Genomic DNA, 14,402 nt, shown 5'->3' with positions numbered 1-14,402 from the left:
CGAGAGACATTGAAAACCGACCCTTTGTAACATTGATCGCTTAATGATGGGGAGACTTCGCCTCTTTTTTTTCCCTCGCATCCCTCCTCTTTTTCTCGAGTCTTTATGATCGGAGTCAGTCTTGACAATCAGAGTCAAGTCTCAACGATCGGATTGAGTCCCGACGATCGGACTCAGTCAGGCGCGGGGTCAGAATCAGGCGGTGTCAGCGAACGGCGAGTGAACGATGCCGAGCGTGTAGTTTCATAGCTCGTTAGAATCATATCATACGGGCTAAATCGGGCGGCGATCGCGATGTCGACGAAGGTTGGGGTGAAGGAACGGAAATCACGTGAAACTCACGTGAATATCATGTGATTTAAGTTTGAGTTGGGAGAAAAGTTGGCCCTCAGGCGTCCACAAAGACCTTACGGAACTTCGTTCCTCCAGGCATAATCAGTCTTCTACTTTTGTCGTCTTCACAACAGAAGCTTTCTTGTTTACATCGGAGAGGTTGGACTCTGATTTACCCTTAACCTAATCAGGCTTAGGCTCTCAGCCTGAGCCAACCAAGGGTTTCAACCCATAACAATATAGTCCTCCTGTATCGTATTTGGGAAGTCGTTGAAGAAGGAGTCAGGTAAGTCCTCTATATCTTAGTCGATCTCATCGCTAATCTTCTCGTCTGCAGTCGCAAAGCTCTCCTCCATATCACTATCTCCAGCCTCACTTTCCTCCTCACTTTCCTCCTCACTTTCCTCCTCACTTCCCTCCTCATTTCCATCAAAATCTGACGAATCGAGATACGGGACTAGGCCCAACGAATTAGTTGGGTGGAGAGCCATATTTAGAGAGAGAGAGAGAGAGATTCATACGCCCGTCAGGCCTCTCGGCGAGGCCCATGTGGGGAACTACCTAAGCTGACTAATTACATACATTGGTGCCTTGTGGCCTTGTGCCCCCATTTTCTATCTTCGGTCTTCTAACTAGCTTCTATATCTGCGGCTAACATAGGGAAATATTATAACTGTGTTAAGGGAATAAGATGGTCAGTTTGCTGAATGCCTCTGTTCTTCTAGGTTCTGATCTAGAGTGACGCTGCTCTTACTCGGGCACAGCGTCGGATCGGAGGGTTGGGACCATATAGTTAGTAGAAGGGAATGTATAACTAGGAGAGAAGGTGGAGGAGAGAAGGTGTAGAGGGATGTCATGTTCCTGGGTCTAGTCTTCCAGTATCCTGGATGAACTGTATCGTCGCCGTAACTACTTCCGTGTTCGGAGACCATCGTTTGATCGGGCCGTCCTTCTGTTCTGATTCGTACGCTCCAAGGAGGAAAGGCAGGTCTCTTGCTCGGGCTCCCGCCACTGTCTTCAGTTGCTGTCTCTGTTCGTCCCATTTCGTGCATTCTAGTATAAAGTGGGGGACGCTCTCTGTTGCTCCGCATACACAGTCGCTGCTTTCGGCCTGTGCGATCTTGTAGAGGTAGCTGTTGAGGCGACAGTATCCTGATCTGGCTTGTACTAGTAGGGCTGCTTGGGCTCTCGATAGCTTGTCGTAGAGCTTTCTTGTATGTCTGCTCGGTAGTGCTTTGTCGAGGTCCTTCGCGAGGCGTCCGGTCTTTTTGGCTAGGAAGGCCTTTCTCTTTGCCTCTGGGTGGCTCCTTCCTTGCTTGATCGCGTGTCTTAGTACTATGGTATGCTCTTCTGGTCCAGATCCGGTGGTAGTAGCGAGTTGGGCGAGGTCGTGGGCTCTCTCGTTACCTTGTATTCCCTTGTGCGCTGGCACCCAATGGAAGGTGAAGGTGAACCCTCTTTTCTTAGCCTCTGCTAGTTTCTGGAAGATCTCCTGGAGAGGTTTGTTCTTTTTCCATTGCGGTCTTTTAACCATGCCTAGGGCCTTCTGGCAGTCGGATAGGATATAGTATTGGTCGAGATTCCAGCCTATTGCCGGGATCTTAGCGGTTGCTTCCGAGATGGCTTCCGAGATAGCTATAAGCTCCGCTTGGAGGGCGTCTGTACTCGGTGCAAATCCTATTGTACTAGATTTCTCAAGTCCTGGGATACTTGGTGCGTAGATTCCGATACCGGTGAGGCCGTTTCTGTACGATCCGTCCGTGAAGATAGTTCTTAGGCCTAGCTGGGCTGCCCTTGTCGTTGCGGCCGCTTCCTCTTCGATGATGACGCTTGGCGGGTCTTGCCACGGCGGCTTGACGAATGCTGCTGTCTTCTCAAGCGATTTCAGATTGATGTGTTGGAAGAGCTCGGCTGTAGCTTCGAGTGGGGATCTGTATGTCTTAGCTTTAAACAGACGCTTAATGAGCCTCCATCCGTAGTGATTCTGTGGTTTTGTATGCATCTTGATCCAGTGTTTCCGGGTGAGTTCGTGGAGTCTTTCCTGGACTGTTTCGACTCCTGCTTCCGCGGTTGCGACCTCGCTCGCTGCCGATCTGAATATGGCCGTGATTGCACTCGCCCCTAGTTTGGTAGCTCTCTCGATATGGTGGGCTACTGTACCTGCAGAGCCTGGGAACCATATCTAAGCCCCATAGTCGGTGGTCGGTATAACTGTTGCCGTAAAGATCTGTCTCGCTGTTTTCGGGTTGAGTCCCTTAAGTCTCTGGAGCGCTATTGCCGCGATTTCCCCTCGTTTCGCTGCTCTTCTCGCGTGGCTCTGGAAATTAAGTTTTTGGTCTAGTATGACTCCAAGGAGTTTGATCTCTGATACTGGGGCTATCTTATTATCCATAAATACCAGTGGCAGGAGCTCGTTCTCGTCCCGTTTCCAGCGTCTGGTGAAGTGAATAAGTTGGGTCTTGTCCGGTTCGAACAGCGTACCGCTTTCCTGGCTCCACTTTTCGGTGTTCGGTAGGATTTATTCCTAGATTCGCTGGATATTGCTCTTAATGTCTAGGCCTGTTACCTAGGCTGTGAAGTCGTCTACAAAAGCCATCGTTCCCGAGCGGTCTGTTAGCTTCCCTGCGACGAGGTTTGCGTTGTAGAAGAGAAAGAGGATAGGGGAGAGGGGCGACCCTTGTGGTAAACCAGCGTGGGCGATGTCCATAACTTCTGATTCAGTGCCATTAACCATGATTGATGCCTTCCGATTTCCGCAGAATTCGTACACCCATCTTACAATCTCTGGTGGGATTCCTCTTTCCTTGAGTCTTTGGCATAGTACTCCCTTGTTGACTCCGTTGAAGGTACCTTTGATATCGAAGGTAACTAGCGATAGTATCTTCTTCTGTTTCCATGCTTGGTAGATTTGCTCTGTAACTAGCTGGAGGGTATCGGTCGTCGATCTCTGTTTTCTTGCTCCGTAGTGGGCCTTTGGGAGTATCCCGTACATTTCGTCTAGAAAAGACAAGCGTTCTGCGAGCACCGACTCTAGCGCCTTGCTTAGGGTGGAAAGCAAGGAGATAGGCCTGTATGCCTTCGCGAGGGTGTAGTCTGGTTTGCCTTGTTTTCTAAGCGGGACGATCCGCGCGATCTTCCATTGCTCTGGGAGGTACGATTCTCTAACTGACGCTTGCAGGAGTACATGCACGTGGTCTCCTACTTCTGGCCACAGCTTCTGCCAGGCTACTGGTGGAAGTCCGTCTGGTCCTGGTGCCTTAAAGGGTTTTGCTCTATGGACCGCCTCTCGTACTTCCTCCTTGGTGATCTCCTCCCACGGGTGTTGGTGTATTTCTCTAGTTTGGGGCGGTTCTGGGGCGTCTGCCGGTTGGCTGAAGAACTGGGTAAGGAGTTCCTTTGATATTGCCTGGTCTGTTTTCGCTAGCCCTTCGTTTGACTTTAGGACTGATATCCTCCCAAACGCGCTTGACTGGGCTGGGTGGAGGAATTTTGCGGCTTTCCAGATGTTGTTGTTGTCGCTAAGGAATTCCTTCCAACATGTTCTTCGTTGTCTCCGTATCGCGTCGTGGAAGGTTTTCCTAGCTGCTCTGGCTTTCTCTTCTAGGCGGTTGTTGGGGGTTCCTGCTCTTCGCGTTGAGGCTGCTTCGTTTCTTGCCCTTGTATGCGCAATTTTGAGGTCTGTGAGATCCATTGTCCACCATCTTTTTGAGAATGCCGATGGCCTAGCGACTGGGGTGTCTTGGAGGACCGCATTCGTAACGATCTGGATTAGCTGGGTGCTGAACTCATCGATTTTCTCTTTTAGGATCTTCTTGTCCGGTGGAATTTGTAGGTTCTTCATCCCTTCCTTGGTGGTTTTTGCTACCCTTTTCCAGTTAGTCTTCCGGAAGAGCCTTCTTGGCTCGTTCGTGCAGTCGTATAGGTCTAGGTCAAATTGGGACTCGATTGCTTTATGGTCCGAGCTATATTCGGTAGGCCAGATTGTACATCGGAGTATGTCTTCGAATAGCCGGCTTGATACCATGTAGAGGTCGATCGTGGTTCCTGAGTTGTGTGTAGAGGTACCCCTGGGGAGGGTAAGTTATAATCCTTGCTTATGTATGAATTGGATAATATCCTCCCTATGGTTGTCTCTGACCCTGTCCCCTCCCTATAGCTGATCGTGACGGTTGAAGTCCCCAGCAATTAGTAGATTATGGGACGGGAATCTTACTATCGTGTTCTCAACCAAGTCTAGTATCTCTCTAACCTGGGCTTGGCTCTCCGCGACTGTTGCTGCTTGTATTGGTACGTAGACTGATATGATAATCATCTCTCGTCCGTTGATCTCCACTTCGATTGCTGTGATGTCTGGTGACCCTACCTCTATCTGCCTGGGTCGCAGTTGGTGGCTTGCATAGATCAGTGACCGCACTGGGTATCGTAGTGTCTTATGGGTTTCGTTTGGGATGAACTGTTGGAAATATGAGTGTGTAGATGGTGCTGCGACCACTCGATCGTCGTCTGTCAGGAAGCAGGATGGTTCCTGAATCAGGATAACGCTGATATCCTGTAGTGATTCGTCGTTCATCAGTGCGTGCTGTGCTTCTGGCATTTTCCTTATGTTGGCCTGTAGTATTTTCAGAGGTTTACCACGCATTAGAGAATTCCTGGGGGGGCGTTTCTAGACCATGCGTCTATTGCCTGGAGGGGGTCTTCTTCCTGGGGGGCGTTTCTAGTCCTTGCGTCTTCTATACAATCCGCTGCGTTATGGTTGGGACCTTGGCACTTGAAGCATCGTCTGCTTCGTGGTGTTTCGAAGAACTCTTTAATTCTCACGTATGCTCCTTGGATAGAGATCGATCCTTCGTTGAGTAGTCTATCTTTCTCTGCTTGCGATCTACAGAAGATCACTAACTCAATTCTTAGGTGGGCTGATGGCCGGCTGAGTAGCCGTATGCCGCGGATCTGGGCATCGTTCTCGATGCAGATATCCTTAACAATATTTTCATCGATCCGTCGACCTGACTCTGGGTTGCCTACTGAGAATCTGTCGACTCCTGTTGCTTTGACTTTGAAATCCTCGCGGATATTCAATTTTATGTCCTGGAGCGTTGGATCGTTGGCCCACGGTAGTGCTGTCTCTATAGTTTCGACTTCCTGTTGTGATCGAAAGACGAAGCCTATGCTCTCTGGTCGGCGGTTTAGTACGGCAGTGCACTTGCAATTCTTCGTTTCGTCGGTTGCCTGTAGGGTCTTGTTCATCATTTCCTTAAGCTCCTTGTTACCAGCTGACCTATATCGAGAAACCGAAAGGTTAAGGTTAATAGTCGGTGGCCTATGGTTTTCCCTCCTTATCTGGCCGTTCCCTAGAGAGTGTATACGTGTCGCGATAGGGTCGGAGACGGAACGAAGATCTGGGATGGTGTCTAGTGGTGTGATGGCGATCGATGGTGAGAGCATTGTCGGTGAAGGGACTGTCAGGCTGTTCGATCCTGCCGCGGTAATTGCGGCGTATGATCCCGTTCGCGCGCTTCCTACGGGGCTAGCTATACTAGGTTGGCTCGCCACCGTTTGTTCAACTCTCTCTAGGGTTTGCCTTATGGTCTCGATCGAGATCTCCATATCCTGGAATTTGTTCGTAGCTTCTTCGAGTTTGTTCGTGGCGCTCTCGAATTTGTTGGTCATATAGTTTAGTTTACTCTTCAACCTTTCGTTCTCCGTTTTCAGTTCTAGTGCCTGTGCTTTGATTCCTTTTTCTAGTGACGCGATGCCGTCTCGGAACATCTTGATAATCGCGTCACTCGAGCCGTGGTCCCTCTTTTGGCTAGTCGCCATCTCTTGTTGCAGTCGTTTGTTCAGTTCCTGGGCTCTGGCCTTTGCCATCCCTTGGGCTATCGTTCCTGCTCTTGTTGTGACTCCTGGTGCCATGGGGGTCGATCCTGTACTTGGTGGTTCTGGTTCTGGGGTTGTCGGTGTTGCTGTACCCCTTCTCCCTGGAGGCGCCCTCGGGAGGGGGGAGGGCATTCCTGGTGGTCCTTTCTACTGCCCAGCTTCCTACGTATTGTATAGTGTGGGTTCCAGTGGGACGATGGCCACTAGCTGGGTAGGTTCCTGATGCTCGACTATTGCTGGGTGTGTACACTCTTGACGCGTTGCGACGCGCTTGTTCGGTTGCCGATCTCCTTACCTTCCCACGCGTATTACGATGCAGAATTTCTAGTGCTTGCTATTACAAACTATAATAACTAGTCACGCAGGAAGAGAGATAGTAGATAGGCCCATTTCCAAAATAGCCATATTTAGAACAGGATTGGCGTTGATGTGAGATAAATGGCGGTTTCGCTCAATCAGGTGACCATTGCAGCGATACAGTGGGAAAACACCGTTAGATTCCAAAAGAGCGTAGATAGATTGACTTGATCCTAATGAGTATAAAAACTGCGGGAATACGCCCATATTTAAGTTCTGTATACATTTCATGGCCCTAGAGACCTTGACTTGCTCAAGACGAGCGAAAAAGCAAAGAATGAGGGGCAGGTAACATCGCGGGATGCATGATGCGTTGTCATAGTTAGGAATACGGGGTCACAGATAGGAAACCGGGGGACCCCGAAAAACAGAGACATTCTGATCTCTGACAGTTGATATTTAATACTTCTATATCACCATTTCCGCGAGTTCTGCAGTTGCACGTTGAGCGAGTTGGTGGTCACAGAAATTAGTAGGCTAACCATCTTTGGGGACGTGTACGCCTAGTATTTGGGGACGTGTACGTGTAGAATACCCAACGTGTACGCGCAGGACCATCCTGTATTACTACGTGACTTTCCCAAAAGGGAAATGAGTGAATATTGGGACCAAGGCCGCCAGCCTGGGACCATTACAACGTGGTGATAACTGGGGACGCGCTGCAGGGCGGAACCATAACATGAGGCAGATAATCACTTCCTCGTCAATCAAAGGAGAAGAGCTATTTTCGAGAGAGGAGGAGAAAATAGGGAGACAAGTGCATCCTGCCAAGGCGCTAGGGGAGCTTCCCCGTATATCCCAGTCACTGCTAGGATAAGGCATCCACCTTGCGGCTGGGAGAAATGTCTAAACGCGAGGGGATCGAGTGTACGTACTAGAGTATATAATCCTCTAAAGGATAGGCAATGAAGGCAGGATTAGTACTATATTATCTCTGCACTAAATTTGGCTCGCGACCTCCGGCATCACAAAACCATACTAGCAATTGCCTTCGGCTTCTCGTTCTTAGTGGTGGAGGCATCTGCGGGCTGTCTACGCTACTAATACTACAGTAGCTAACATACTGGAAGGTCCTTCAGAATCAGGTGGCGCATAGAACGCGCCGCGATCTAGGTTTGCACACTCGAGTAGATCTGCAATCTAATTGGCCGCAAACTTCAGCCAATTTGCAGAGGCAGACTACGGAGTAACTTTGTGTACTACTGAAATTGCCTCCAAAAAGGGAGGTTTCTGACGCCGTTTTCTGCGGTCTTTCCGCCTAGGCGAAACGGGAGCGTTTCGTTACCGGCGGTTCCCAAAACTCCCTGCCACAGCGCCAGTACCTTGCACGCACTCACAGCGTCGGATCTCCATAGCATGCTCAAAATGGTCCCTGCATTCCGCTCCGCTCTCCTCCCGCATCCTTCTCTCCGCCATCGTAGAGTGGATGCGACGCCCAGTCCTGAAGACTTCCGGCACCGGTGAGTCGAGACCGCTTCCGTGCTAATAATACGGCTGTCTAAAGGGTCCGAAGGACGCGTTCCGGAGTGTTTTCAATTGCAAGACGAAACCGGGTTTTCAACTGGCCGCTCAATCAACGTCTAGGCAAAGGAAGAGGTACATAGTAGAGCACGGAGCACGAGACGATAAACTGACTGGTTCGTTGGGTAATTACTACCGGTAATTACTCATTACCAACATACCGATACATGTACCCTGTGGAAAATCTTCTAGGCTTCCAGTTGGTGTCTGAGCGAGTTGGGGGCGAAAACCACTAAGGAAGGCAGGAAGGATAATAATCCTTTCCCGTCTGCGTACCGAGATGCAGAACGCACGGTCATGACCCGGATGCCCCGAGATTCAACTCGTGCCGCCGCCGTCGCCCACGACAAACGCCAAGCTGTATACCGTACATAGTATGTTACTGCCTGCATCGGACTTTTGGGCGGATGAGTGGAATGCCACGAAAAAAAGGAGAAAAAAGGGTATGCCTCCAAATTCATCAGAGAGACTTCTCGCAAATGCTGGTATCCGAAAGGTAAACGCCGCTGAGGGAGCGACGGGTTTCGAAAAGGGAGGGGAATCAAAAGGGGTTCCCGTTGCAATCTTGGCTGCGCGACAGCGTGCATGGCGGCGTTGGAAGGCGCCAAAATACGAACCCAACCATACGGCTGTTCCGAAGTGCAGAACCATTTCTGGAGCATTTATCTCCACACGAGGTCCGTCTGGAATGGATAGTTGAAAATCCACCAATTTATTAGATCAATTGTCCTCTATCACAGGCCAAGTTCGGAGCGAACCAAGTCCATGACATCAACCTCGCTGGATGGGATCGAACAGGACGCGCGATTATCTTGTATTGACCGTTGAATTGGGGAAGGAAGAGCTTCGGAAAGCACACGAGTATGGCCTCACCACCCTCTTTCGGCCACAGCAGTATAGAACTGCAAAAGCAGGTGGTCAACGTTCGCGAAGTCGGTGTGGAGAAGGAGTCCGCCGGAGCACCGTTGATGGTAGAAACATCACCGCCGCAAAGCCCGGGTTTTGGACCAACTGGACAAAGCATCAAAGATCGTTCGGCTTTTTGGGGCGAGTGGTGGTGGGAGCTCGTCGGCTGGTTCTTAGGAAGCGTCGCTCTGGGTGCGATATTCTTATTGCTTATCATTTACCAGGACCAGGCGTTCGACAACTGGGATGGAGCGCTTCAATTATCCACGGTTGTCGCCGTACTGTCACAGGCAGCACAATCGTTCCTCGCAATCTCGATCTCCTCCTGCATCGGACAGTCAAAGTGGTTTTTACTACGGGAAAGGAACCGGATGATAGAACTCGAGACGTTTGACGAAGCAAGTCGCGGTCCAGAGGGGAGCCTTAAGATGATTGCCATCTTATACAATCGGATGAAGCCGGGTGGTCGGAAGTTTGGTGTACTACCGGCGTGAGTTGCTGGTAAGGTTGGAGAGAACGACAATCTAATGATTATAGTTCGCTCGCGTTAACAGGCGCCTTCGTAACTATAATGATGCTTACATTCGGATTCTTCACACAAGAGTCAGTCACTACCGGTATCCGGTTTGTGAACTCAAGTACTACAGCTATGGGGAGCATAAGTACTGCTCGGAGCTATCGTTTTGAAGATTCATTTCCACCTCGACCTTGGTCTGGGACCATGGCCTTCAGCTATATCCAAGGAGGTGGGACGGAAGGTACGTACTGCACGAAACAACGCGTACGACCTAGCTGATGCAATTTAGCCGACTCCCTGCTTTCTCGCGCACTCATTTCAGGGGCTGTTGCCAACCATAGTCTATCCGACATACCTGCTGAATGCCCCACAAGCAGGTGTGAATGGAAATCGTACACCACCCTTGCTATCTGTTCCTCAGTCGAGGATATTAGTTCAGAGCTGCTGGGCTCCAGCACGCCGCCCCCTGGGGAGAATTACCTCAACTTGTCTTTACCAGTACCGGAGCTCTATTCTGGGCGAACGGATTCTGCTGGAAGAGACCACCTCTGGATGGGTTCTGTAGGTAATTTGTATAATCGCTCGGACGGCACATTCTCTGGTCCCGTCAACATGGTCGCTGAGGTTTATTATGTCTATTTTCCGCCTTGCGCTGCCACCCACAACACTCCCGGAAATCTCAGTATGGAGGCCTGGAAATCGTCACAGGCCGTTAAAGAAAACTGGAAGGCCGTAAAAGGTACCTTCAATCTTTGTTTACAGGAACTGAACACAACGGCGATAAACGGCTCGACAACCACTACGGTTGTACGTCGTGAGGATCGTTCACCATGGCAAATCGATACAAGCCTACGCAACGTATTCTACCCCGTCGACAATCCACAAAATCTCGAAGGCAGGCTTGACTACTCGATGGAGAGAAGCACTATGTTGGCGCTGGCGGAAAACATTAAACAGACTGTGAACGGCTCCGCAAACCTCATAGCAGGCGGAGACAACTATTGGGAGAGTGCATTGGATCTGGCGCTGGGACAAGATATCTTCGGCCCGGATCCTTTGTATTGCACCCTTAACTCTAACACAGACATTGGCGGATTAGAAAACCGGCTCCGAAATATTTCCGTCAGCCTAACAAACACGTACGTTTCCCGTAGCCACAACGGCAGTTCGGTCTAACTTTGTGTTGTAGATTGCGCAGAAACGCGAACGGCAACCTCGCTATCAGTGGATCAGCGTTCTCTGCGGAGCAATACTATATTGTCAAGCTTTGGTGGCTCTCGCTACCCACCCTAGCGTGGCTCATAACGACCGCGTTGGTGCTAGTTACAATGTGGTCAACACATGCCAATAATCTGCCGGGGTGGAAGTCCTCAGCGCTCCCATTGTTGATATGTACAGAGCCAAAGAATGGAATGACACATGGAGAAGCACTAAGGAGAGAGGCAAAGAGCAGGGATATCCAACTGAAGGAAGACGGAGCGGCATGGCATTTGGATCGAACGTTATAATGCGAAAATCTCGATCTCAACGTGCTTTCGTACTTGTATTACCCTTTCCGGAAGGCTGTCTGGCAGCCATTGAGCGACTTCACCAGACCAACACGCTTTGGTCGCATATGCAACTAGCCACCGACCGTCTGGAGCGATGTCGAGCAGTGTCTACGATAATTTAGGGTGGAAAAGGCTTGAAGAGTAGGACTAATGAAAGCGTCGCTCCGGATTCCTGCACGCACGCAACACTGTACATCTTAAAGCGGATTGCCAAGTATTAGGAATATTGCATGCCTGAGTTGCAAGTGGTCGATGAACAATAGAGTCGGACAACAATCTGAGTCGGTTCCCTTGATAGTTTATACCTTATGTACAGTAGTCCGCCCTCCAAATGGGAACATTTATGTATTGCATCGGTAGTACATCATCTTTCCTGTCTGAGCCTGGGTCATTGTGTTTATACCTTTGCTCAAAGTCTTATGACTCTCTTCGCTTTACTATAAAACGTACACAGTCTTGCAACTGGATGCCATTGGCTCCTTTCATGCTTCAAGATTCTGCATAAAAGGTCAATTAAACCCTAGTGTTTACCTTCGAGCCATTTTAAGTGCTCGACCAATTCTCGTCCGTACCAGTACCTACATAATCGGCGGTAGAGCCCGGCACGAATACACGGATATCGCGGATCATCCGCGGATATGGCCTATCCGGATAGGAAATTTGGCCTATTTCGCGGATACGGATAGGTCTTTCGATTATCCGGATAATTATCCATCAAATCGTTGCGGATGACACGGTTTGGATGTGCAAGGTCTGCGATTACCAAGTTCCATTAATCTAAACTGAAGAGAGAGAAGGAAGAAATCCACCAGCGCCTCTGCGCGCGAGATATAGCTGGCGGTTGCAAAATGTGAGAGAACGCTTGGCGTTTTTTTGAGTGTGTGTGTGTCCCGCCCGCAATTCCACCAGAAAACGCGATATCGCCCATTTTATGGCCACAACGCGCTGAATTCGGGGCTCAAATGTCTGAAATGTATATATTCCTAGAGAACTAATATAGTTTAAATTACTGACGCGATTTTAGCCAGCCTTTAGAGCTGCAGTATGACTACCATGGCGTAGAAGACACGAAACGCGCTCAATGCATTAGATATTTCCTCCTAGGTTGGTCACCACAAGCTATTGCAGCGGAAACTGGCCTAGGAGTTTCTACTATCTACCGCTATCGTGCACATCTTGTTCGATATGGCTCTCTTCGTGCCCCATACCGCCGGAAACGGGGCCGTCCTTGTTTATTGTCGCAAGCAGACGAAGACGCGCTCTTCGAGAAACTACTCCAGGAAGGGTGGCTATATCTTGATGAACTCGTATTCTGGTTGGATATGGAAAGAGGCGTACACGTTAGCGAGTCTACGGTATGCCGCGTGGTTAAGCGGAGACGCTGGTCACGAAAAAGAATGAGGTAGATCTCGCGGAATCGGTCACAAGAGATGCGGGAAGCGTATCAAGCGGAGCTTCGTCAGTTTGACGCCGATGATATGGTCTTCCTTGACGAGTCGATCTTCAATGAGAAGACGGGCTGGAGATACCGTTGTTATTCGCCCATTGGGCATGAATCCCGCGGTTTCAGGAACATGCATCGGGGAAAGACTTGGGCTGCTATCGGGGCGTATACGATCAGAGGCTTAATTGCCTATGGCATACGCTAAGGCTACTACAGTCGAGAGCATTTGATTGAGTGGCTACGGGACGTCCTGCTTCCGTCTTTGGCTAGAGACTCTCCTCGTCCACGCGTTATCATACTTAATAACTGTTCGACGCATGTTTCAGAGGATGTTATAAGGCTTCTCGAGGAAGCAGGACATCTTGTACGTTTTACGCCACCCTACTCCCCAGACTACAACCCCATCGAGATGGTCTGGTCGGTCCTTAAAGCTTAGATTAGACGTAATCACGTCTATACGCGCCATCTATGTGGCAACTTTGGCGAGTTCCTCGACTTTGCTATTACGCGCAGTCAATGTGACCGCTTTGGGCTCGAGCATTTTATAAACGCAGCTCACGGGATCTATATCTCTGACCAGCGATATGATGAGCTTCGTGTATAACTCCGTGGGTTTGAAAATGGGAGGGTAGGGTATCAGGAGAATATTGTTCTCGAGGACGACGTTCTGGTCTATAACGATATTAACGAGCGAGTAGTTAATAATGGTGAACCCTTCTAGGAAGATGAGGAAGATGAGGAGTAACTTTAGGTAATAAGGAAGTAGTGAGATCGAAGATATATATAGGCCATAATGAGTAAAGAAATAAGGCAAAATGGTAGAGAAAAAGGTCGTATCCCGTGACGATCTTAATCGTCAGCTTAACATCGCTCCAGCTTCCGCCGGAGGGCTTCCAGAGGAATGTTTCTTGCGACTTCGAAAGACCTGTTTAAACTGGCGGAGGTCGTTTTGGAGGCTGCGTGCTATCCCATCGCTAATGCCCATATCTCTCGCCTGCCTATACATAAACGAAGAAGGATCTGCCATCGCCTTTACATCGTTAACCGACCAATCTTGGTCATCGATAATGTCGCGAATGTGCTCAAGTTTCAATGCCCTGGCCGGGTTCTTTGTCTTTGTGATTATCTATTCGAAGAAAGCATTAAGTAAAGTCGAATCCTCTTCGTCTATCGCGATCGGACTTGAAGGTGCAACATGAGGATAGGCAGCCGGGGGAGGCATCATGGGAGCCGGAGACCCAAGCGGTTGAGCACGTAGTTGCGGTTGCGCTTGACCAGGGACAGGGGCAGGGGAAAGTCCTGTTATAGACGGAACAGGGGCATCTATTGGTACTGCGGGAGGGAACGGCGCATATGGGTTGCTAATGGTTCTATAAGTATTTGTTAATATATTGACGGTAGGAAGCGGATGCCGACTTACGGGTTAACCATAGGAACCGGTATTGAATGGGGAAATACAGGCGGTATTCCCGGCATTGCGGTCGGATAGACACTACCAGGAGGAATGGGCATACTTATACTCCGGAGTAGGTGTCTCTGCTCATTACGCTCCTCATCCTTCTCCATTTGTCGCTCCTCACGACGGGCTCGGTTCTCCATCGACGACATCAGCTGTTGCTGCATCATCACCTCCATATAGTCCCTTAACCCGCCGGCTATACCGCCTATCATCCCCTCCATATTGCTCTGTACGCGTTATGCCGACGTCGGTTTAGTCCGCCGAGCGCCAGCCGCGATTGGACCCTGTTCTCGAATCGCATTTAAGGTCATCGGGCTAGGGTTAACCACGGTAGCATCTCCAGCTACGATCTGATTTGCCCAAGACTTCTGAACCATCGCAGGAATATTATAATGCAGGCCGTCGTGGGGATCGACGTAGCAAAAGCTCAATCTGTTAACA

The 14,402-nt window shown here is 49.8% G+C and overlaps 3 protein-coding genes across 3 annotated transcripts; 2 read left to right on the top strand and 1 right to left on the bottom strand.

Annotated features, from left to right (window-relative positions):
• Window positions 1-431: 431 nt before the first annotated feature.
• Window positions 432-1,322, bottom strand: P152DRAFT_461248 (uncharacterized protein). The gene is made up of 2 exons (XM_033680081.1): window positions 671-1,322; window positions 432-619 (listed from the first exon to the last, which is right to left on the bottom strand). Exons 1-2 carry the CDS (start codon window positions 822-824, stop codon window positions 558-560), a joined length of 216 nt encoding a protein of 71 aa, XP_033531477.1. The 5' UTR covers window positions 825-1,322; the 3' UTR covers window positions 432-557.
• A 7,815-nt stretch (window positions 1,323-9,137) lies between these two features.
• P152DRAFT_379587 (uncharacterized protein) lies at window positions 9,138-9,425 on the top strand (the record flags this gene model as incomplete). Its single annotated transcript, XM_033675703.1, has 1 exon — window positions 9,138-9,425. A coding segment is annotated over one exon (288 nt), but the record flags the coding sequence as incomplete, so codon positions are not given.
• On the top strand, window positions 9,350-11,508 carry P152DRAFT_441359 (uncharacterized protein). Its single transcript, XM_033677699.1, has 3 exons — window positions 9,350-9,749; window positions 9,798-10,647; window positions 10,698-11,508. Exons 1-3 carry the CDS (start codon window positions 9,563-9,565, stop codon window positions 11,014-11,016), a joined length of 1,356 nt encoding a protein of 451 aa, XP_033531475.1. The 5' UTR covers window positions 9,350-9,562; the 3' UTR covers window positions 11,017-11,508.
• The last annotated feature ends 2,894 nt before the right edge of the window (window positions 11,509-14,402 follow it).

Source organism: Eremomyces bilateralis (genome assembly GCF_010015585.1).
Source record: "Eremomyces bilateralis CBS 781.70 unplaced genomic scaffold P152scaffold_22, whole genome shotgun sequence".
In the NCBI taxonomy this organism is placed as follows: domain Eukaryota; kingdom Fungi; phylum Ascomycota; class Dothideomycetes; order Eremomycetales; family Eremomycetaceae; genus Eremomyces; species Eremomyces bilateralis.
The sequence above is the reverse complement of the archived record's forward strand: the minus strand, read 5'-3'. Positions and strand labels throughout refer to the sequence as shown.

Excerpts from the sequence above, each read along its gene's own strand:
- P152DRAFT_441359 (XM_033677699.1), top strand. The coding sequence starts at position 9,563 with ATGATGCTTACATTCGGATTCTTCACACAAGAGTCAGTCACTACCGGT. Across the intron at positions 9,750-9,797 it reads CCAAGGAGGTGGGACGGAAG|CCGACTCCCTGCTTTCTCGC; the intron begins GTACGTACTGCA and ends GATGCAATTTAG. Across the intron at positions 10,648-10,697 it reads TCCGTCAGCCTAACAAACAC|ATTGCGCAGAAACGCGAACG; the intron begins GTACGTTTCCCG and ends TTTGTGTTGTAG.
- P152DRAFT_461248 (XM_033680081.1), bottom strand. The coding sequence starts at position 824 with ATGGCTCTCCACCCAACTAATTCGTTGGGCCTAGTCCCGTATCTCGAT. Across the intron at positions 620-670 it reads TATGGAGGAGAGCTTTGCGA|CTGACTCCTTCTTCAACGAC; the intron begins CTGCAGACGAGA and ends TAGAGGACTTAC.